Genomic DNA, 23798 nt, shown 5'->3' with positions numbered 1-23798 from the left:
AAATTAAAAAACTTTTATCTCTTAAACCGTTAAATCGATCGATGATCCGTTTTCGCCGTTGACTTTGTTTCGAAGAAATCTTTAAAACTAGATCCCATGTTGACATGTTTCGAGAACTTTTTTTTCCTCGTACTTACCATATTTGTTGCACTTACTTGTCATATTAATAAGTATTTACTTGTCTGATAAAAAATAACTTAATCCCCAAAATTTTTAAAGACATCTCGATATAATTAAAATGGCAAGTACAAATAACTTTTTTAGGCGATTACACGTAAAATATGACAACTCAACATATTTAAAACCGATGACCATAAAAAAAATCTTTTTTGTCATCGTTTGTAAATATGACAACTCGGCATAGTTAAACTAGCATCTTGACAACTAAGTTTTTATAAAATTGGCAACTATGCATTTTTAAACTACTAGTAGTAGTACTAGTACTAACCAGATGCATTTAGCTAATGAATAAGGTCTGCCAACACATGTCTTGTGTGTAACACTTTTTCTACGTATTTTATGTGTGACGCTTTGTATGCAATGCATATTTTTGTGATGTCATCTGCATATTTTTTTAGCCCATGCTGCTATATGTTGAAATATGGATACATACGGCACATGGTTCACATCGAGAAAAAAATGGCAGTTAAGTTATTTTTTTCGGGCAAGTAACTGGCTAATAATACAACAAGTAAGTCTAAAAATGTGGCAATTATGGATGAAGAAAAGAGTTTTCGAAACATGTCGACATGGGGTCTAGTTTTGAAGATCTCGTCGCGATAAAGTCAACGATGAAAACGGATCGTCAATTAAATTAACGGTTTTAAAGATAAAACTTTTTAAAATTTCAAGGCAACAGAAAGAATCTTAGTGACGTCGTTGCATGCATGCATGGTAGGGGAGAAGTAATTAACCGCCGCATGGGAAGCCTTACATGCGGCGCCGCTGTATAGTTAAGTCCATGTATTTTTAAGATGCCTACATTTTTATTTTTGTTGTGCATCATGGCATTTTTTGAACTGTTTTTAACCTTTTGAAAAGGAGACACAAAATATCAGATTTCGATAGTATTTTGCAGTGCACGTAGAAAAATGGGGATTTTCTCTTTTTTGGAGGACTGACGCACTGCATGGAAACGCCATGTCCCGATACACTTCTCAATGGATTTTCTTTATAGCTATCTGAACTCAATTTGGCATGCAAAAAAGTACACCACAAAGGAGATGATTAAAGACAAGATGGTGGAGTCCGAGGTTGAATATGAACCCTGGGACAAAGTCCCTACACGGACTAAACCGTGGCCTGCTCCGGCTACTCCGCAAGTCGACCTGTTGGTCGATGACTCGTTTTCCTCGGATGGAACTATGGGTTCTGGGATGATTTTCAGAAATTGGGACGACAGAATGATCATTGTAGCTTACCGATACCATTTCTATTCTAACAATGTTCTTGAAGCAGAACTACAAGCGTTAAGAGAGGGTCTCGCGGCCACCTTGGAGCGATCAAACCTACATGTGATAATCCACATCCAGTCTGATTCTCTTCAATGGTACTTGCTTCATTATCCTCGCATACTCCGGATCGGTCGGCATATGCTCATTTAGTCTCCGAGATTAACCATCTATTAGTCCGTAGAGAGTTTTTTCCTTTGAAATTTTTTAGAACCCAAAACAGAGTAGCAGATTGCCTCGCCAACTTTGAGAGATTAGTGTACCAGGGCTTTTTGTGTTGAGTAAATAGGCAATTTTTCGAGTAGATTAATCCATGAAATAATTACTAACATGGCATTGACTAGGTTCACGACATACTGATCATGGAGTATACTAGCCAAGTATTACGCATATAGCAGAAATATCTACGCATATAGACAGTACTACTAGTGCAAACAGAAACAGGAGAGAGATAAACATATCATACCCTCCGATCAGCCAATTGGCCGTAGCAGCAGCGGTGGCGGCGGCAGCATCCTCTGCCGCCTTCTTCTCGGCTTCGGCCTTCTCGCGGACGAGACGGTCAGCTTCGCTTGGTGAAGACATGGCGATGACGAGGGTGACGCGGACATAGACGAAGCAGACGGACGGAGGCGAGCAGTCGCGTGATCGCTCCCCAAAAATCTAATCGCCCCTCTCCCGTACAGGAACCGGAGAGGCGGGGTTTCGGAGGCCTGCTCTCCCGTCGATCGTGTACGCGGTAAACGGGACGGAGTCGCCGGCGGCAGCAGCAGCAAAAGGAACGAACGCGTGAGGCAGATGCGATCTGTTCTCGTGACGGCTAGGGTAGGCGATAGCCTGCTTATAAAGGCGGCTGGGTGGAGAGACGTGGGCCGAACGCACGTCCGAGTCGGTAACAGCCCAGGATCCGACGTCTCGGATCGTGCTGTGTCTGTTACGTATTCTCCGTTCCTGACCGGCAAAAATAAGCGCGTAGATATGAGCTCGGCTCGGCTCATTCCCGCGTCGCGTCGCGTCGTGACGAGGCGTGGCGGGCGGCGGAGGAGGAGTGCGTGAGGGCACCTTCTCTTCTCACTCTCCAATAGCATGTGGAAGAGAGCCTTATAAAGCAGTCCAACTTCTCCTCCACTAGCGGGGTGGGATAAACTTCCCACCACCTTGTCATGCCACCACCTACATCGGCCCTTGGAGATTTTTCTGAAATTCTCTAATGGGCCTAAAGCCCACTAACAATTTCAACAATCCCCCACCATATCTCAAGGGCACATCGTGTTCCCTCGTTCCAATCACTGTTTTAATATACCAGCATTTCAGTGAAGACCTGTTAAGGTTGAGCTTCACCTAGAGCAAGTAGCTACACCCCTTTACAACTGAACAATGGACTATGCCTTGAATTGTCAGTTTGGCGTAAAGGAGCTCCACCACAAGTCTTACTAGTACTAGACTGCCGAAGGTGACCCCTCGGGTGGAGCATATTAGTCACACTCCTGGCCTATTCATATACACCCCTTTACAACTGAACAATGGACTATGCCTTGAATTGTCAGTTTGGCGTAAAGGAGCTTCACCACAAGTCTTACTAGTACTAGGCTGCCGAAGGTGACCCCTCGGATGGAGCATATTATTCACACTCCTGGCCTATTCATGAGTTTACTAGAGATCACCAAAATCTCATAGACTGTGAGCAGCAGTCAATCTCATATAGGTGTGTTCGTCCAAAGATCGCTCTGTAGGACAGCATCTTGCTTACATATAAGCCTTAGAACACATTAAGACAGTAGTCATCCTACCATACAGTATCCGAGAGTATTGCATCTCCAACGGAGTGGGTTAGTAAAGTTACTCTCCTCAGTTCACCACTGGCTTGTTTTCCTAGGTTCTACTTCACGGGATCTCCGATCATATAGGTTGGGTTACTACCATGGCAACTCATGTGGGTCTCATACCCATCTCCCTCGATGCATTATCTATCACAACACGTGATAGCCCTTTAGTAAAGGGATCTGCCAGATTCTTAGCCGTTTGGATGTAATCCAACGCTATCACGCCGGAGTTTCTCAAACGTCTGACAGACTTCAATCTCATTCTTATATGTTTGTTGGACTTCATATTGTCCTTTGAACTCTTCACTTTAACAATAACTGTTTGATTATCGCAGTTCAGAAGGATAGCCGGAACCGGCTTCTCAACCACAGGTAAGTACATCAAAAGATCTCGAAGAAATTCTACTTCGACACCAGATGTGTCCAATGCTGTTAATTCTGCTTCCATTGTCGATCTCGTTAAGATCGTTTGCTTGCAAGGCTTCGAGGAAACAGCACCACCCCCAAGAGTAAACATATACCCAGTAGTGGCCTTCATCTCATCAGCATCAGAGATCCAATTCGCATCACTATACCCTTCAAGTACCGATGGGTATCCCGTATAGTGAAGCCCGTGGTTGACAGTACCTTTCAAGTAGCGCATAATTCTTTCAACAGCACGCCAATGAACATCGCCCGGATTTGCAACAAACCGACTAAGTTTTCTCACAGCAAACGCGATGTCAGGCCTCGTTGCGCTAGCTAGGTACATAAGCGAACCGATAATTTGAGAGAATCTCAATTGATCTATAGTTGTGCCTTTAAACTTTCGAATAAGCACACTAGGATCATATGGTGTTTGACAAATTTTGCAATCTGAATATCCAAAGCGACTCAAAATCTTCTCAACATAGTGGGATTGCAGAAGTGTAATCCCACCCTAATTATCTCTCAACAGCTTGATGTTCAAGATAACATCAGCCACCCCAAGGTCCTTTATCTCAAAGTTTTGAGACAGAAAAGACTTAACCTCCTCAATTACTTTGAGGTTGGTTCCAAATATCAGTATGTCATCAACATACATGCACAATATAACTCCTTCGCCTCCACCATGGCGATAGTATACACATTTGTCAGCTTCATAACAACGAAGCCAACAGATGTTAGAGTTGTATTGAACTTCTCATGCCATTGCTTAGGTGCTTGTCTCAGACCATATAAAGATTTCAGCAACTTACACACCTTTCCTTCCTGACCTTCTATCACAAAGCCATCTGGCTGTTGCATATAGATTTCCTCATTTAGCTCTCCATCCAGGGAAGTCGTCTTAACGTCCATTTGATGAACGAGAAGACCATGAGAGGCCGCCAATGAGAGTAGTACTCGAATGGTGGTCAGTCTAGCCACAGGTGAATAAGTATAGAAGAAATCTTCTTTTTCTTTCTGGGCATAGCCCTTGGCCACAAGCCTAGCCTTGTACTTTTCAATCGTACTATCGGGCCTAAGCTTCTTTTTGAACACCCACTTGCATCCCAATGGTTTGCAACCATAGGGACGATCAGTGATTTCCCTTGTCCCGTTAGCCATGATGGAATCCATCTCGCTACGGACCGCAGCTTTCCAGTAATCAGCATCTGGAGAAGCATACGCTTCTGAAATAGAAGTGGGATTATCATCCACGAGGTATACGAAGAAATCATCACCAAAGGTCTTTGCAGTCCTTTGTCTCTTGCCCCTACCATGGGCTTCCTCGTCATCCTCCTCAGGATTTTCATCATGTGTTTGTTCATAGTATTTCATAGGAATGGCAGGCTCAGGAGTTATCTCAGATTCCTGTCTAGAAGTGCATTGCATATCTCTCATGGGAAATATATCCTCAAAGAATATAGCATCCCTCGACTCCATTATTGTACCGACCTTCATGTCAGGTACCTCAGATTTCACTACTAGAAATCTATAGCCTACGCTATTCTTAGCGTATCCCAAATTAACACAGTCCACAGTCTTTGGTCCAAGATTACGCTTCTTGGGGATCGGTACATTGACTTTCGCCAAGCAGCCCCAAGTACGTAAGTACGAGAGCGTCGTCCTTCTCTTCGACCATTCCTCGTAGGGAGTGACCTCATTATCTTTTGTAGGAACTTTATTCAGGACATGACACGCGGTCAATATAGCCTCCCCCCACCATGCCTTGGATAAACCCGATGTATCTAACATGGCGTTAACCAAATCAGTTAGAGTACGGTTTTTCCGCTCGGCAACCCCATTTGACTGAGGTGAATAGGGAGGCGTCCTCTCATGAATAATGCCGTGTCCCGCACAAAATGAATCAAATTCGTTTGAGAAGTACTCTCCACCACAGTCAGACCGGACTCGTTTAATTTTCTTTTCAAGTTGATTCTCAACTTCTGCCTTATAGATTTTAAAGTAGTGTAGAGCCTCATCTTTAGTATTTAACAGATACACACAGCAAAATCTAGTGGAATCATCTATCAATGTCATGAAGTATTTCTTTCCACCTTTAGTAAACACACCATTCATCTCACAAAGATCAGAATGTATGAGTTCTAATGGTGCCAAGTGTCTCTCCTCTGCAGCCTTGTGAGGCTTGCGAGGTTGCTTTGCTTGCACACACGAATGGCACTTAGAACCTTTGGCTAAAGTGAAAGTTGGGATTAAATTCAGTTTTGCTAGCCGCGACATAACACTGAAACTTATGTGACAAAGACGTGAATGCCAAACTTCAGATTCATTAACACTTGGATGAATATTGTTCACGACTTTATTACAAAAATCTGCAAGAGAAAGGCCGAACAGACCTCCGCATTCATAACCTTTTCCAACGGAAAGTCCATATTTCGTAACTACTACTTTATTAGACTCGAATACCAACTTAAACCCTTCTCTACACAGAAGGGAACCACTAACGAGATTCTTCTTGATGGTGGGGACATGCTACACGTTCTTCAGCTGCACGATCCTTCCCGAAGTAAACTTCAGATCGACCGTGCCAACACCAAGAACAGAAGCACTCGCGCCATTCCCCATCAATACGGACCCGCGACCGGTGGCCTGATAAGAAGAGAACAATGATAAGTCAGCACACACATGAATATTTGCACCCGTGTCCACCCACCAATCGATGGACTGACAAACTGTAAATACAGTAAGTAAATTACCATACCCAGATGCACCACTTTCATTGTTGCCCACAATCATATTGGCAGACTTGGAGTCCTGCGTCGGCTTCTTGTACTTGTTTGGGCATTTGTTCGCCCAATGTTCCTCTGAACCACAAGTATAGCAGCCATCTCCCTTCTTATTCTTCTTGAAGGGCTTCTTTCCCTTCTTCTTGAAGTCGGTATTCTGTTGGACACAATTCTTTCCCTTGGGCTTGTGGGAATTGAGGTTCCTATGATGTACCATATTGGCAGCAGAAGAGTTTTCCACCGCTTTTCCATTGGAGTCCTTTGCTCTCGAGTTCTGCTCAACACTCAGATGGCCTCTATTGAGAACTCACGCCTCTGATGTTTCAGAGTAGTAGCAAAGTTCCTCCAGGAATTAGGGAGCTTAGCAATTATACAGCCCGCGACAAACTTACCCGGCAAATTGCACTTAAGAACCTCGAGTTCCTTAGCTATGCATATTATCTCATGAGCCCGTTCCAATACAGAACGGTTGTCAACCATCTTGTAATCGTGGAACTGCTCCATAACATACATCTCACTCCCAGCATCGGTGGCCCCGAATTTAGATTCGAGCGCCTCCCACAAGTCCTTGTCAACATGCATATGTAAATATGCATCAACCAGCTTATCTCCGATCACGGTAATGACTGCTCTAAGGAATAGGACGGTGGCCTCCTTAAACATCTTCTCCTGTTCAGGAATGATAGTTTTCGTAGGAGTCACACCGGCTACCCAGAACACGTTCATAGCCGTGAGCCATAAGGTGGTTCTCGTTTGCCAACGCTTGAAAAAAGTACCAGTAAACTTATCTAGTTTCAGTGCAGCAGCAAAACCATTACTCGAAAAATTTCTACAAACATTAGGTTTTTGGATTGTTGAGTAAATAGGCAATTTTCCGAGTAGATTAATCCATGAAATAATTACTAACATGGCATTGACTAGGTTCATGACATACTGATCATGGAGTATACTAGCAAGTACTACGCATATAGCAGAAACATCTACGCATATAGGCAGTACTACTAGTGCAAACAGAAATATGAGAGAGATAAACATATCATACCCTCCGATCGGCCCATTGGCCGTAGCAGCAGCGGTGGCGGCGGCAACATCCTCTGCCGCCTTCTTCTCGGCTTCGGCCTTCTCGCGGACGAGACGGTCAGCTTCGCTTGGTGAAGACATGGCGATGACGAGGGCGACGTGGACGTAGACGAAGCAGACGGACGGAGGCGAGCAGTCGCGCGATCGCTCCCCAAAAACCTAATCGCCCCTCTCACGTAGAGGAACCGGAGAGGCGGGGTTTCGGAGGCCTGCTCTGCCGTCGACCGTGTACGCGGTAAAGGGGACGGAGTCGCCGGCGGCAGCAACAGCAAAAGGAACGAACGCGTGAGGCAGCGTCGTGGCGGGCGACGGAGGAGGAGTGCGCGAGGTCACCTTCTCTTCCCACTCTCCAATAGCATGTGGAAGAGAGACTCTTATAAAGGGGTCCAACTTCTCCTCCACTAGCGGGGTGGGAGTAAACTTCCCACCACCTTGTCATGCTACCACCTACATGGGCCCTTGGAGATTTTTCTGAAATTCTCTTATGGGCCTAAAGCCCACTATCAATTTCAACATTTTGGCTACAATTTTTTCTAGAACCCAAAACTCTGTTTCACCGAGTAGAAAATATTTATTATACAGAACTGCTAAAGCGCAATGAATTTTGAGAAATTTATGTCTTCTATTTTCATTTGCAGTGTTTTATTTATTTAACTTTACTTTTCTATTTGTTGTACTATACTTCCAAATTGCACTTCCTTCTTTATTTTGCTTATTTTTTGGTTATTCTTTTCCTGTGCAAATGTAGTTTTCTCAAGTACACTTTAATGATGGAAAATGTGACTAGGAATCTTTCAGCACTCCTTCTCTTTTATATATGTATTGATATTGGAAAGGATGATCCAGAGGATTTTGAACCACAAATGTGTTCAAATAGTGGCAATGGATCTAAAAGTATACACTATAGAGTTGATAGGTTAAAACACATCCATTTAAAAGTTTAGTTAGTATTCGTGAATAAATTAGTTATCTTATATTATGACAGCTCCACCATTCTTTGCCAGGATGCAGAGATTCCTATTTTGTGTCTTTACATGATTATCAAGCAAAGATAAAATACATAAAATATCCATATGATGATAGTATTCTCCCTCAAGCAACCCACAATTAAAATTTAAAAATACCCTTATGGGCCGAACACACCTTTATTTTTGAACTGGTGTGATGTCCATAATATTTTAGTGACTAAGCTTCGACTTCATTTTTCCTAAATTGCAAAACTTGATGCATTTTTTTTTATGTTGGCACCTCCTTGTCGTCCGGTGCAACCATGCAAGCTCTGCCACCGGTCCCGTTCATTCCAAGAACATGAATACGATGGAAAACATGATTTTTTGTGAGAAAACTTTCGTTCAATTAATCACCTGTCATGGTAGTACAAGGAACACCAGAATAATATAAAATACACATACTTTTATAGTGCAACTGATCTAACACGAGTGATGTACGAATTTTTACAAGGTATATGAAACATACATGTTGCTTGCTAGAATCAATTCAAGTCAGTTTGATCATGCCTATGCAGGTACTAAAGGCGTCGATACATAGATCAAACTAAGATGGTACCAACATCATGCACTTGGTTCACCCTAACAATGCAAGAGAGTCTTGATAGAGATGGAGTCATGGGAGTGGACATGCTTGCTCACACAGGTCGTTTGGCGTAAAACTGATCATACCTCAGGCCAGGACGGGTTTCAGGCGGGACCTAACAAAGCTCGATCAGAAAATCCCGAGCTTGAGCGCGACCCAAAAAAAATTAATAGTGCCATGTATTGATTAAGATAATCATTTTGGGGTATAAAAATAATATATTATGTCTTTATTAATAAAATACATATTTGTTATCAAGTCGGGCTTTCGGAGATTTTGGGTCGGGCTTTGGGTGAAAGATCAAGAATGAGCCCAGTACTAAAGCCGGGTTTTTATTTTTTAGGGTGGGTTTATCGGGTTGTGCTGTCCATGAGCAAGTCTAGTTTGGCCCCAAAATGAGCACACCTGTAAAGAATTGAACTTAGGGCCCTTCCAATGCATTCTCTTAGCACGTTATGATAGAAGATATAAAAACATCACAGACAACTAGCTAAATGCATTGTTTCTTAGGGGTTCTATCTAAATTTGATGATTTGAGGCTCATGCATACATGTGATTGGCCTAACAGTTTTTTTTTCCTACGGTCACGTGCAAGGGATACAACCTCGTTTCTTTCTTCATTAACTACAATGACACATCAACAAAATACTTACTCCCTCCGTTCCTAAATATAAGTCTTTTAAGCGATTTTACTAACAGTCTACATACGGAGCAAAATGATTGAATCTATACTCTAAAATATGTCTATATACATCCGTATGTAGTCCACTAGTGAAATCCCTACAAAGACTTATATTTTGAAACGGAGGGAGTATAAAACAGTGCTAAGGAACTTGCCCGTCGAAGGTGCCACAACTCACTTCCCGGAATACGATATGTGCTGCTAAATGCGGCAAAATGCCACTGCTTCGCACAGGCCAGGAACGCACAAGCTACAGATTGACCGGCTCAATTAGCTACGATCTGTTTATTTCCGCTGCCTTTTCCTTTTTATTTTTTTCCTCACTGGTATTCCTTTCCTTATCTCTTTATATTTTTTCATAAAATGAATTTTTTCAGTAGTTTATTTTATTTTTAGTTTTTCTATTTCTTTTTCATAAATTCATAATGCCAAAAAAACTTGAATTTCAAAAATTGTTCAGAATTTGAGAAACTGATCATTTTCCCCAAAATGTTTGAAAATTTCAAAACTCGTTCATATTTTCAAAAATATTTCATAATTTGAAAAAAACGTTCCTTTTTAACATAAAAAATACCAATCTGCAAATTGTCCATGCTGCCAATTTTTGTTCGGAGTTTTCAAATATGTTCCCATTTTCCAAAAATGTTTGCTTTTTAAATTTTTTTCGAGTCTAAAAAATGTCCATATTTCCAAAAATGATTAAATATTTGAACCATACTTGTGTTTGTAGAAATTATCCATAGATTCAAAAATGTTTAAGATTTCAAAAAATGCTGGTGTTTAAAACAATGTTTGAAAAATGGAAAATGTCCTATTTAATATTTCCCTTTTTACAAAAATAGACATCTTTGTGGTTTCATAAAATGTTTTAGCTTTGCCGTTGCTGATAGTTTTTTTGTCTCTTCACTTTCCAGTAGAGCATCTCTAGCACACCCCGTAAAAGGTCGAACCCCCAAAATTCCAGCGAGTATACACGTTCGGTCCGTTTTAGTGGCCAGAACAGACCTCATATCGCGCATCCGGTCCGTAAACTTTTTACCGCGACCCGCAAAAAGACCTCTCCAGCCGGCATACATGCAGTTTCACAGCGCGTTTACAGGTCAAACCCTATCCTCCGTCGCCGCAGCTCCGCCGCGATTCAACTCCCACTTCGCCCTAATTTCTCGCCGTCGGCCAGACAAAAAACAACCAGCGGGCCGTCCCAACCTTGCACGGCCACGAAAATGGAGGGGATGACGCCGAGCGCCGTCGCCGCCACACCTCCGACGCCGCACGCAAGCGGGGATCACGGAGGTGCATGGCTGAACTATGGCTTCCGGCCCCACCGGCTTTCGAATGCCGCGAGTTCGAGGAGTACAAGCGCGAGCATGAGGCTCGACGCATCGGCTCTCCGGCTCCTATGCTGCTGGGAGTTCGTCCGCGGGCGCCTCGTCCTCGTGGACCATCACTTTGATGAAGAGAATAGCGGAGGAGCTCTGGCCGCTCCCCGTCAAGCTCGAGGACGACGCCAGCCAGCTGCGTGGAGGCGTCATCAGCCCCGAGGACTACCTGCCCCCGGGGCAGGAGGATCACCTCATGCGCGCCATCATGGAGCGCTTGGTGAGGGAGGCGGCGGAGGACGCCGCGCGCAACCGTCCCAAGCTCGAGATCGAGCAGATCTTCCTCGAGTAAGGGGTCACGGCGTCGCGGGCGAGCGTTTCTAAGGAGGCAGGCATGCGCTCCTAAAGGCCGAGCAGGACAAGATCTCGACCGACCTCGACTCCGACGAGGCTGAGCTCCTCCGGCTCCTCCGCCGCGTCGTCGCCGCCGCACCCGTCGTTTTTGATAGCATTGGCTCGGGTACGCTGCACGGCCCGCAGATCCCCACTACCTAGTAGTAGTATGAAGAGCTTATATAGTTTGATGAAGAACTGATGTAGTTTGATGAAAAACTATGATGTAGTTTGATGAATGACGTAGTAGTTGCTTCCCGCGAACAATTCTTTTCACATTTTATAGTTTCATATACGGAGTCTGATATTTGAGGCACGAAATGGCCATGCAAAATCGCTCCGCAGTGACCTGTAAACCCTTTTGTAGGTCGCTCTTCTGCGGGGTCTGCTAGAGATGCTCTTAGAATCATTTAAAAAAAAGAGATGCTCTTAGACTCCAAAGGTCAGGAACTCCATTGGCTAGCCACTACCATTCACTAGCTGGAGGTCCTAATGCAAGCTATGCATCCAGAACAGAAACACATGTTCAATTAAATATTCTTTTTGTCGAACTTGGCATCCATTTCATCAATTTATCGACATAAATAATAAGTTAAATTGCAGCAACCATGAACGACTAACTAATTGATTAAACACATTCTTACAAACGCAGCCAATCAAAGAGCTAGAAAGACGAGCAAATTCGCCATGGAGGTTGCAAGCGCGCATGGCGTTGCATCACACTCCATCTCCATGCATGGCGGCCTGGGCGCACGCACGCAGTGCAGCAGTCTGTAGATTTTTTTTTTTTTTGAGACAATGCACGGTGTGCAGCGGTGTGTAGGTGTTGTACCTGTACGATCCTTTTTTTTTTGAATTGTTTACCACAGGTGTCACAAATTCTATGAATAGAATTAGGAAAAGATATGTCATTTAGTTTACATCATACATTTAATATAAAGTCTAGACTTATGGTTTTTTTAAATGTGGAGGATAGGAACGAATCCTGTGTAGGTACAGATTTCCATTCCTATGAACCAAAGGCTCTGACAGAAAAATTCCTCTAAGAATTCTATCCTATGAAATTCCCGTAAAATTCTTTCAGACCAAAGAATGCGTAATTGTTATTTTGCGGGTACCGGTATTGTAGTTCAAAATTTTAAGTGCATTTCTGCGTGTGAGAAAAATACAAAGGAAAGAGAGTACGTATACGACCAACCGAAAAAGAGAGAGAGAGAGAGAGAGAGAATACGACAGGTAGAACTAGTTGAGACGGACTGATATCATGCGCATTCATCTCATCGGAGACTTTTTTTTTCTTTTTATTTGAACCTGCATCTCATCGGAGACTTTGTTGGCAAGGGTAGAAAGCAGACGCGAGGAAGGCACGGCGAGGATAAGGAGGGCCACGGCAGGGTGACCTCGCTTTTACGAAGTATGTTGTGTTGGCAACTTGGCATAACCGGGAATGCATGCATGGATGCACGAGCCAGCACGCACTTACCACTACGTACACTTGGCTCTGTACGTGGTACGTGGAGGTCTTCCTATGCAGGGAGGGTGCCCGGCCGCTTGCTCCACACTTGTCGTGACAAGTTACTACTAACTCAGTGTTTCTAAATATAAGTATTTTTAAATATTTTATTAAAAAACTACATATAAAATAAAATGAATGAATATACACTTTAAAATATATCTATATACATTCGTATGTAGTTTTTTTTAAAAGACTTATATTTAAAAACGGATGGAGTATGATGAAACTGAGGCTGCGGGCCTGGAGCATGTTCTCTTTCATTTGTGAATGCCCTTGGCTTGATGGACCTCTTCCAGATTTGGCTCATTTGCTCTTGTTGCCTTCATTTTTTTTTTGCAAGGTCTTGCCTTCATATTTAACTTTGGGGCAGTGCTCTGCGCTGGCGCGCAGGTCGAAAGTACGCGAGCTGCCCGATCCGCCTGATTGAATCTAGTTTGATCGTCAGATTTGTCCATGCAGTAAAAATCATCGATTGAAGAAAAAAACAGCGATGTAGCAAATTTCGGTCACGTATGCAGCAAAAGCATGGTTGTAGCAAAAAGTATCAACGTGGTCGTAGCAAAAAAAAGACGCTGATGATGCGTGATAGCAAAACAAAAATATGGGTTGTTCTGGCAAAAACAATCCGGTGAACTTGGGTTGCAACTCTAATGAACGTGTATGCATCTTTTTAGTGAACAGTTATAGCAAAAAATGATACCGTTTGTAGCAAAAATTAACACCAGTTGTAGCAAAAATTAAACGCCGGTTGTAGTGAAAAAATTCGACGAACTCGGGTTGCAACCAAACGCGGATGTAACTTTTTTAATGAATAAATTACATCAAATGGGAAAACGCTGATAGCAAATTTATACGCCGATTGCAGCAAATCTTGACGAAAAATGCTGCCTGACTGGATCACCCACCCGTGCGTGTCACGCGCGACCGACCAAACGGTTCGGGCGACACGCCGGTCCAAACGTTTCCCTTAACTTTGTCATTTCTCTTCACTTCTTTTCACTTGTTGCCGATGCCCAATTGCTTGGACTTTTGCTGATTTGACTTGATGTTGACAAATATTAGCATGCGGATGCCATGTAGGGTTAAGTGAAACCCATGTGGAATTTAGTCATCCTCTATTCCTAAATAGTTACAACCCATTATTTAATTTTCTTAGTCATGCAAACATGACACATAAGTAAGTATGCATGCAAGACATAACTAATATTTTTTCATTACTCTACGCGTGTAATGGTGCCACATCATCCATTCATGCATATTAGTCTTAAGTAATTTTTTGCATTACAGTTCATCCTCCTTATTTTGTTAGAAATTACATTGTAACTTCAATTTTCACTCTCTTTTTATATGGTTTGTATTTTATTGTTTTTAAGCTTACATTTACTTTTCGTTAGTTTTAGATTTTTTTTATAACAACTATCTATTCATTTTTTAGCAATGTTCCTGCAGCAACGCGTGGAGCATCATCTAGTTTCTACAACAATTAGATACAAACGGCTTTTCCTTCCTAGAGAGATCTGAAAAGGAATGGTTTAGGCTTTCCTAACAAATTCTCCCCATTAAATTTAAGGTGCTTCTTTGGTCGGCGTTGAAAATAAACATTTCACCAAAAAGGCATATATGGGTGGAAAGGTGGAGATGAATTGTGTGCGTTCTGTGGAGTACATGAAACCATTGAACACAATTGTTCGTTTGGTTTTCAAAATTTGTCCACATAAAAATGTCTTTCTATATTTCCAAATGCCCTTTAGAGCATATTATTTTTTCTCTTATCATATAGTAATCAAAACCAATAACATTCAACAAATGGTCTTCTCACTTTCTAGATGCATTTAGCTCATTAGAGGTGGGGGTGATTAAGGAGGAGATAGATGGCGACTTGCATCTTTACAATGTATTTCTTACTCCACTCCGTAATTTATTTTAAAATTTCTACATATATGTGGACAGATGGAGTGCTTTTTATGTGTCATGTTGCCAGATATGCTTTGAATATAGCTTGTGACGCGCACATCTTTTTGAGGATGATGCTGAAAGTTGATGGATTGCTGGAATGTCGATCGATGGCAACAACTTGTGTTCTATTTTCTGCAATCGTGTTTCCCTCTTTTAAGTATCTGTCCGTTACTTTCTTTCTTGTAAGAATCTTTAATTGAAAATGAGGGGACGAGCCTTGCTAAAAATGTTTCCGTATACCCTGATGGAGTGGACGCGTCGATTAGTTCCACAATAACGGGAGGAATCGATACAAGTAACGTGCTTGCCGAAACCTGTATCTCTGCTACTATAAACATATATATACATTTTTTGTGAGAGCCTACGCTATCCTATGTATTTCTAAATAATTACGATACTCAACAACTATTGTCATTTGTAGCTACCTATATTCGTACAGCTAGCTAGCTAGACACATGCTATATCTACATGGTTATAGGCAGATACATCGTACATGCCATATATGACTTGCTCTACTTGCCACGACAAGTGTCGACTGGCCCGCTACTTCCCTCGACAAGTGTCCACCGGGTACGAAACCACATGTACGTACGTACACACAACTGGTGATGATGCATGCGCACTCCCTAGGCATGCGCGGCTCCCCACGCAAAACCACATGTACTCCTACAAAGCTGGTGATGTCAACACCAGTCAAGTGAAGTACGTAGTAGTAAGTGCATCCATCCATCCATGATCCATCCATTCATCCGATGATCCGGCCCGACGTGAGCGCGCACCGCCCTCCTTATCCTCGGCATGTCTCCCTCCGGTCTCCTTCCCAACGAACGCAGGGTCAAAGAAATATGGTACTCCGTCTAAATCTTTTAAGAGATTTCAATAAATGTCTACATACGAAGCAAAATGATTGAATCTATATTTTTAATATGTCTATATACATCCGTATGTAGTCTATTAGCGAAACCTTTAGAAAGACTTATTCTCTCTCCGTTCCAAAATAAATGCCTCAAACTTAATACAACTTTGTACTAGAGCTAGTACAAAGTTTGAGACATTTATTTTGGAACGGAGGAAATATTTAGGCCCTGTTTTTTTTAAAATTCATAATACTTTTTTTAGTCCCAACTAAAAAGTTTCTAGCCCCTATCCGTTTTTTCTTCTCAGGAACTAAACAGGGACTAGAAGTCATTAAATGACATGTAAAAAAACCATGTTACCCCTGGTAATATACTAGAAGTTATTAAATGACATGCTAAAAGTAGGGGCACTGTTGGAAAAAGTGTCAAAAAAGTTCCAAAAAGTTCTTTCCATAAAGACTTCTTCCTTTAGTCTCAAACACCCTCTTTTAGTCCCTAAAAGTCCCTTCTGCTTCTTTAACATGGGACTAAAAGGGATTTTTTTTAGTTTCTAGCTAGAGCAAAAAGTCCATGTAAAGAAACACCACCTTAGGAACGGATGGGAGTAGGTGTTAATCGGCACAACCAATCTGAACTTAATTGTGTACCCACTGATGCACCGTTCAATTGTGTACAGCTTCTAACGTGCACTTCTTCTCATCATCCTTCAATTTGCAAACCTATGTTTCTTTCCTTTTATGCAATAATGACTTGTAAACAAAAGTAGACAATTGTTGTCAAGAACATGACAAATGCTCCTCGCTTGATCCCAGTAGCCCCCTGGTCTATAGCTCTTACGACGTCTCTTGCCACTTCTTACACACAAGCATATAGTTCCAAATCAATCTTTATTGGTGCAAAAATGTAACGTCTATCTACATCCACAAATACAGACGTAAATCACGTGACATATATGTGGACGTCATATATTATGCACCAGCGACGGTGTGCGTCCAACTTTACCTCACGCATAATAGGCCATAATAATGGACAAGTCTCTCTTTACTTTGAATATTTAATTAGCTTACTTATCTTTCTTTTTGTTTGGTTGCACATTTTTGTGCCGAGCGGTTGTACACACGCACACGCCAAATTGCTGCGCTGAAGTATGATCAGTATCATCAGATTCATCATGAAATGTATTAGTATTATATTCTTTTTTACTTAGAAGGTATGGATATTGATATCATTTCTATAAGGCTGATCAGATTTTTAGCATTTTCATAGAAGTTTGTTTTATAGAAAAACACATACTACCTCCTTTGCATCATAATATTTGTTGTTGGAAAGGACTAATCTAATTCTTTCCAACAACAAGTATTTAGAAACAGAGGGAATGCATCATTTTTTGAAAACAGAGGAAGTATGTATCCATTTCCACGGATATACTTCAATTAATAATGAATGTATGGATATATACATCCATATATATTGCATTTTTTAGTTTTGCAAACCATATATATATATATACTGCAAGTTAACTTTGAAATGCACGAGATCGAGCACATTTACTATTTCCATATCCATGCAATGTTTAGTCATGGATTAGCAAAGAAAATTTTGTATTTTTCTACTAATCATTAATTTTCCAGCTTTGCTGTGATAAAGCATACGTATATGGAGTACTACCATAGCTGGCCTTTTTCCACACCCAGCCATTCGGAAAACCTTCCATAAATCCTCCTTACTCTACGCAATCTTTAGCTAGCTGGCCGTACGTTTCTGTCCATTGCCATTATAAACGTGTCCTCGTCGCCAATTCACCATTAATCCATCGCTTCCCACTCCTCGTCTCGTCCTCGACCACGATGGCGCGCGCAGCAATGGCGATCTCCTCCGGCGCGGCGGGCCCGGCCGCCGTTGCGCCTCGACGCCGCAGGTCGACGCTGCTCCTGATGGCGAACTACGCGGCGCTCCTCGTCGGGTCCGTGGCGTCCAGCCTGCTGTCCCGTTTCTACTTCGACCATGGCGGCAAGAACAAGTGGGTGGTGACGCTGGTGCAGTCGGCCGGGTTCCCGGTGCTGGTGGCCGCCGTGTTCCTCGCCGGCCTCTCCCGTCCCGCCACCGCGCCGCGCCCGTTCCTGTGGTTCTCGCGCCGGTTCCTGGCCGTGTGCCTGGCCATCGGCGCGCTCATGGGCGTGAGCAACCTGCTCTTCGCCTACAGCACGTCGCTCCTGCCGGTGTCCACCTCGTCGCTGCTGCTGTCCATGCAGCTCGCCTTCACGCTCATCCTCGCCGTCGTCATCGTCCGCCACCCGCTCACCTTCAACAACCTCAACGCCGTCGTGCTCATGACCCTCTGCTCCGTGCTCCTCGCGCTCCGGTCGGGGGACGCCGGCGAGAGCCCGAATCGGAGGGGATACATCGTGGGCTACGTCGTGACGCTTTGCGCGGCGGGGCTCTTCTCGGCGTACCTCCCCGTCATGGAGCTCGTGTACCGGGAGGCGGTCTCCGGCGGGTTCATCCTCGCGGTGGAGGTGCAGGCGGTGATGCAGGCCATGGCCACCGTGGAGGCGGCGGTCGGGCTGGCGGTTTCGCGCGGCTTCAGCGACGACGTGGCCCACTGGAAGGGGTCGCACGCCGTGTACTGGGTCGTGGTGGCGACGCTGGTGGTGACGTGGCAGGCGTGCTTCATGGGCACCGCCGGCGTGATCTACCTGACGTCGTCGCTGCACAGCGGCGTGTGCATGGCGGCGGTGCTCACGGCCAACGTGATCGGCGGCGTCGTGGTGTTCGGCGACCCGTTCGGTTCGGAGAAGGCCGTCGCCACCGCGCTCTGCGTCTGGGGTCTCTCATCGTACCTCTACGGCGAGTACAGGAAGAACAAGAGGAGAGCCGCCGATGGTCAGGACGATGGCAATACCCTCATCAGCGCCGGCGACGACGACGGCGAGAGCGTGCACAAGAGCCTCACGGCCGCCGCCGGAGGCGGCACCGTCGGAACCGTTTGAACCAAGCGAGGTAGCGCCGGCCACAGGGGGTACGCACGAACCATGTGATCGATAAGTACAGTACATTGCAACAATAATAGCAATGGATGCTGAAAATTTCTTGGTGTGTAGTACCCCGAGAAAGGAAAGTGCCAGGGTAGATGATGCATTAGGTGTAGACGTGTCATGTTGCATTGATATATTAGGCAAAAGAGTTATATTTACAGCTTCCAATGAGACAAGAATGCTATCCTTGTTTGGTGGCTCTGCCTTGTGAGGTTAAGAAAAAGGTTCTCTTCAGGGTTTAGCAGAGCATGGATGCATGCTATGTTGCACGGGTGTGCCAAAAACTAGCACATTAATGTAGTATCATCAAGGCATCAACAGGGACATGTCATCTACTCTCTCTGTTTTTGAATATAAGTCTTTCTAATGGTTTCACTCACTGATGAAAATACGGGGTGGATAGAATGGTCCATGGCCCATCCTGAGATTAGGAAATGACATTTATATCATAGCAAAAAAATATAAAAAATAAATTACACTGTTGGCCCACCCTGACCCATAGCGCTAGGTCCGCCACTGGTTTCACTACGGACTACATACGGATGTATATATACGTGTTTTAAATTATAGATTCGGTCATTTTGCTCTGAATATAATCCATAGTGAAATCTCTGAATATGCTTGAGATCGTTCTAGTATTTTTGCCGTTGTTGTGCTTTTGTTTCGATGATGAACCAATTGACAACGGTCAGTTGCATTATTGTCTTTTCATAGTAATTTGACCTTGATGAGATTCTGACAGCATGTTGTGCAACATATGTCTCTCTTATCCATATTGGATCATCCCATATACTTGCTCGCGAAACATCGGTAGTCCACACATATATTTATTTCTAATTTGGTAGGAGGGTTGATATCGAGTAGCAAAGGAACACAATAGGACTATTTGAAGCGGCAAACCCCCAAATGCATTTGTTTCCAACGCTCCTTGTCAGATAACCAAGTTATCAGAATTGATATTATGACCTTCATAGATAGGATATATTCTCGAAAAAGCTCTTTAAGGAGGCATCTTGTATACTTTTCGGCACATCACCCCTTTTTTGCAGGGACTTATAATTGTTAGTTGGAATGTGATTGTACTAACTTGGTTACCTTATTTTAACTATGCACAATGTATATTTGAATATTACCTCGCAAATCACTTATATGGTCATAACACTCGGGAGGTATTTAATATTCATACAACACCCATTGTATAATGTTTAATTCTTCCTCGATAGGGTGAATACGACGAGTGGTCATACACCGGCATTGGATTAAAATTGTGCAGACCTTCAACATCCAGGAAGACATAATATGGGTCTTTCTCTTCTACAACCTACTGAATAAGCTTCGTATTTCTGTTCACCGTCTGTGATGCTACTTTTTGAAAGCTTTAGATGTCCAAGGAGAAGTGTTATTATCTTTTGCGGGGTAATGTGAAGTGCTATTATGGCACTTGTTCAATTTAGTCCTTGTATATTTTTGTATTAATTCATATGATTCTACACTGATGTCACTTATGCAATGGTGGCTGAACATATGTTGGATATGAAATATGTTCTGGTGCCTATGTTAAAATTAAAATTCTGACCAATTTACTTGCAGGAATAAATTATGAGACAATTAAACTGCAATATTGATCATCAGTTACATTGTACATTGTTCAGTGAAACAAATTGTGCGCAATGAACACCTACACCACACACGATTATACCATAGGCCGATTCTGAGATGGCAAACCAACACACAATTTCCACCTTAACAAACCATTTGGCCAGAAACGCACACGTTTTCTTTTCCCGTATGCAACTGTGTACAATTAGAACCACCGACTTACACATTTTGTTGTTACTAATCGTGTGGGATAGATGCCCCATCTCACACGTTCCATTGTACCCAAATATGTATATGGAAACCACGAATGTGCAAACGTTTCATTGTAATAATCGTGTGAGATGGATACATGTTTATTATATCAAATTGTGTGTTATGGCACCCTCCGTCACACATGCTTCTTTCCAGACAAACCTTGTGTGATGGAGCAACCCATCATACATATTTTTTCTGTAATCTTGTGCAATGCGCTCCGAGGAGCGCTGATTGTTTGACTATCCGTTTCTTGGTGTGTGTGGGATGACAGGTCAACACTAGTCAAATTTGTAATGTTTATTTTTGAAATAGGATTCTTTTAATGATAAGTGTCACAAGTATGGCATGAAGCAATTTCGTCCTAACATATTTTACAACTAAATTTGTCAATTCAAAAAATTAAACATTATACAGCCATGACCTTGAGATGCGATCTGTACAAAAGGAACAAATTTATGGAATTTTGGGATGAATAGTATCATGTGTTAAAAAGCCGCAGATTTGTTATTTTTGCACAACCATCGTTTCAACGTATTTCGTCTTGGAAATTTAAACTCATGAGTATTATGTCTCTATGTATATCTGTATTTTCTTCAGGTTTTTTTGAAATGTAAAAATATGTATTTTGATGATTTTTGTTTTTTTCAAAACCCGACCTCCTTGAAAGTCGAGCTTCAAACGACATTTTAAACAAAATCGTGTCTATATACATCTGACTTACAAAAAAAAGAACATCTTAAATATAATCCCAACCAGTGGTTGTTGTCATAAGAGGCAAGCATAGTAAGGGCGTCTTCGTCCGGAGCAGTCACGCGTTAGGTTAACTGGGTTGGATGTTCATCCAAGGACGACAAAACCAAAATTTAATTGGGGAGAATGCAACGCGATTATACTGTAAAGACGAGGAAAGTATTGTAGAAGATCCAACAATTAAAAGGATCAACTGTGATTTGAATAGTAAGAACACTAGATGACTGGTTAAGCCATTATATTTTTTCACACACACACGCACCCATATGACCCACACAAGGAGAAAATCTGCAACCATACCCCAGCCATACATATACATGTATGTCGTGACTCGTGAGGATACTACTAGCTGAAGTCCTAACACACGTACTATTGAAGTCTTCAATGGATATACACATGACATCCGCGATAGCCAGGCTATAGGCCTGCCGTGCTGGAGTCACATCGGTCGTCGACCCCATGCATGTCGACCTAATCCGGTTTCAAGCAAGCTACCTACTTAGCACGACAAGTGTCGACCACCACCGACCCTCTCCGGCCTGGGCCGTTTTCCCCTAGGTGCAACGACAGGTGTCGGGCGGCCGGCCGGCCGGGCACACTCCCCGGCCGCCTTGGCAGCTCTCCAACGTAACAAAACTGGTGATGTCAACGTAGCGCCAAGTGTAGTACGTACGTAGCGGTAGGTGCATGATGGCTCTTATCTTCCTTCCATGCATGCATGCATTTCCGGCTGTATCTCTTCTCAGCGTACGCACGCTCCCTGTTAGAGCATCTCCAACAGGGGTCGAACGCGCCGCGCGTAAAAAACTTGTTTACCGCGTGTCCATCATCTGGATTGACGCGGCGTGCAGCGCTGGCTCCAGCAGCTGCGCTAAAATGCAGCGCGCGCGCGCCCCGTTCCAGCAGCGCGCAAAAATGCAGCGCGCGCACAATATTTTACAACTATAGATAGATTGCAAAATAAATAGATTGCATAAAATAAAAAACGATACAAAGTTATTTTACATCGGTGCAACTAGATAGATAGTTCGAAAACATAGATAAAAGTACGGTGCAAGTAGATAGATAGTTCGAAAACATAGAAACTACCCCCAGTCGCTCCAGTCATCACCATCATCATCGTCGCTGGTGTCGTCAGAGGTTGACAGCCATATGTCCAACCAACGATCATCGTTTTCAGTGAAGAACGACCTCCCGCCTGCTGCAACGAGATCGGCCTGCGCACTCGCCAATGCCTTCCGCCGACGCCTGTCCAACCGCTCCTCGCGGCGCCTTCGCGTGTCCTCCTCGCGGCGCCTTGCCCAGTAGTCTTGCTCGTAGGCGACGTCCTCCGGGTGGCGCCGGCGCCACTCCGCCATGACCCGCTCGTCCTCCTGGGCGACGAGGAGGCGGCGCTGCCGCGCAGTGTGCTCCGCACGGTCTTGTGCCGAGTTAAGACGAGGCGGCGGGGCGACGTTTAGCGCTTGCTGGAGCGTGTAGACGTCCTGTAAGTTCATCTGCCGACGCGGCCTGCCTAGTTGCCACGCGCCGCGTCGAACGCGCGGGCGGCCTCATGCGCCGTCTTCTAGGTGCCGAGGCTGAGCCGGAGATCGCCGGAGCGTATCTTGGAGTAGTACCCGCCGTTAGGGCGCAGGCGGACGCTGCGGTAGCCCGATGCTCCTCGGCGGGGCGGCGGCATGGTGGCGCGTCAGTGACGGGGCGCTGGAGCGGTGGAGGCGCGGGAGGTAGAGGAAGAGGAAGAGGAAAAGGAGCGGTGGAGGAGCGGTGGAGGCGCGCGTGACGAACACCGCATTTTATAGGCGCGTCGGAGGCGGCACGGCAAAAATGACGCGCGAGCTGCCGCCTTTTCACGCGCGTGCGCAAGCGGTTCCCGTGCGCGCGACTTTCCGGCCACCGCTAGAGCGCCCCAAAACCTCCCGCGCGTGCTAAAAGCTGGGTTTACCGCACGCGCGCGTCTTTTGGCGCGGCCGTTGGAGATGCTTTTATCCACGGCATGTCTCCCTCCATCCTGTCATGTCCCCTTCCCAACAAATCCATGGTGAAACAAATGCATATGATGTCAGCCCATCTTCCTTGCCATCTCAAGTATACCGTTTGTGTGTGTGTGTGTGGGTGTGTGGGTGTGTGTGGACTGTGTTGCACTCTTTGCTGTCACCGGCTGGCCGGCCGGCCGTGGGTCGAGGAGTGTGCAGTGTGCACGGCACGGGCTCACGTAGACTCACAGGCTGCGTGGTGGGGGTTAAGCGAGTGGACGTGGAGGCGCCAGCAGGCTCGGCCGGTGGCTCCTCGAGACCGTGCTCG

At 44.1% G+C, this 23798-nt stretch overlaps 1 protein-coding gene across 1 annotated transcript; it reads left to right on the top strand.

Moving 5' to 3' along the window:
* Nucleotides 1–17598: 17598 nt before the first annotated feature.
* LOC123418869 (probable purine permease 4) lies at nt 17599–19272 on the top strand. The gene has a single exon (XM_045107080.1). It carries the CDS (start codon nt 17706–17708, stop codon nt 18846–18848), a length of 1143 nt encoding a protein of 380 aa, XP_044963015.1. The 5' UTR covers nt 17599–17705; the 3' UTR covers nt 18849–19272.
* Nucleotides 19273–23798: the final 4526 nt, after the last annotated feature.

This window comes from Hordeum vulgare, chromosome 1H (assembly GCF_904849725.1).
Source record: "Hordeum vulgare subsp. vulgare chromosome 1H, MorexV3_pseudomolecules_assembly, whole genome shotgun sequence".
NCBI lineage: Eukaryota > Viridiplantae > Streptophyta > Magnoliopsida > Poales > Poaceae > Hordeum > Hordeum vulgare.
Note: the sequence above shows the minus strand (reverse complement) of the source record. Positions and strands in the feature narration are given on the sequence as shown.

Bases quoted from the DNA above. Each gene is read 5' to 3' on its own strand.
- LOC123418869 (XM_045107080.1), top strand. From the start codon at position 17,706: ATGGCGCGCGCAGCAATGGCGATCTCCTCCGGCGCGGCGGGCCCGGCC.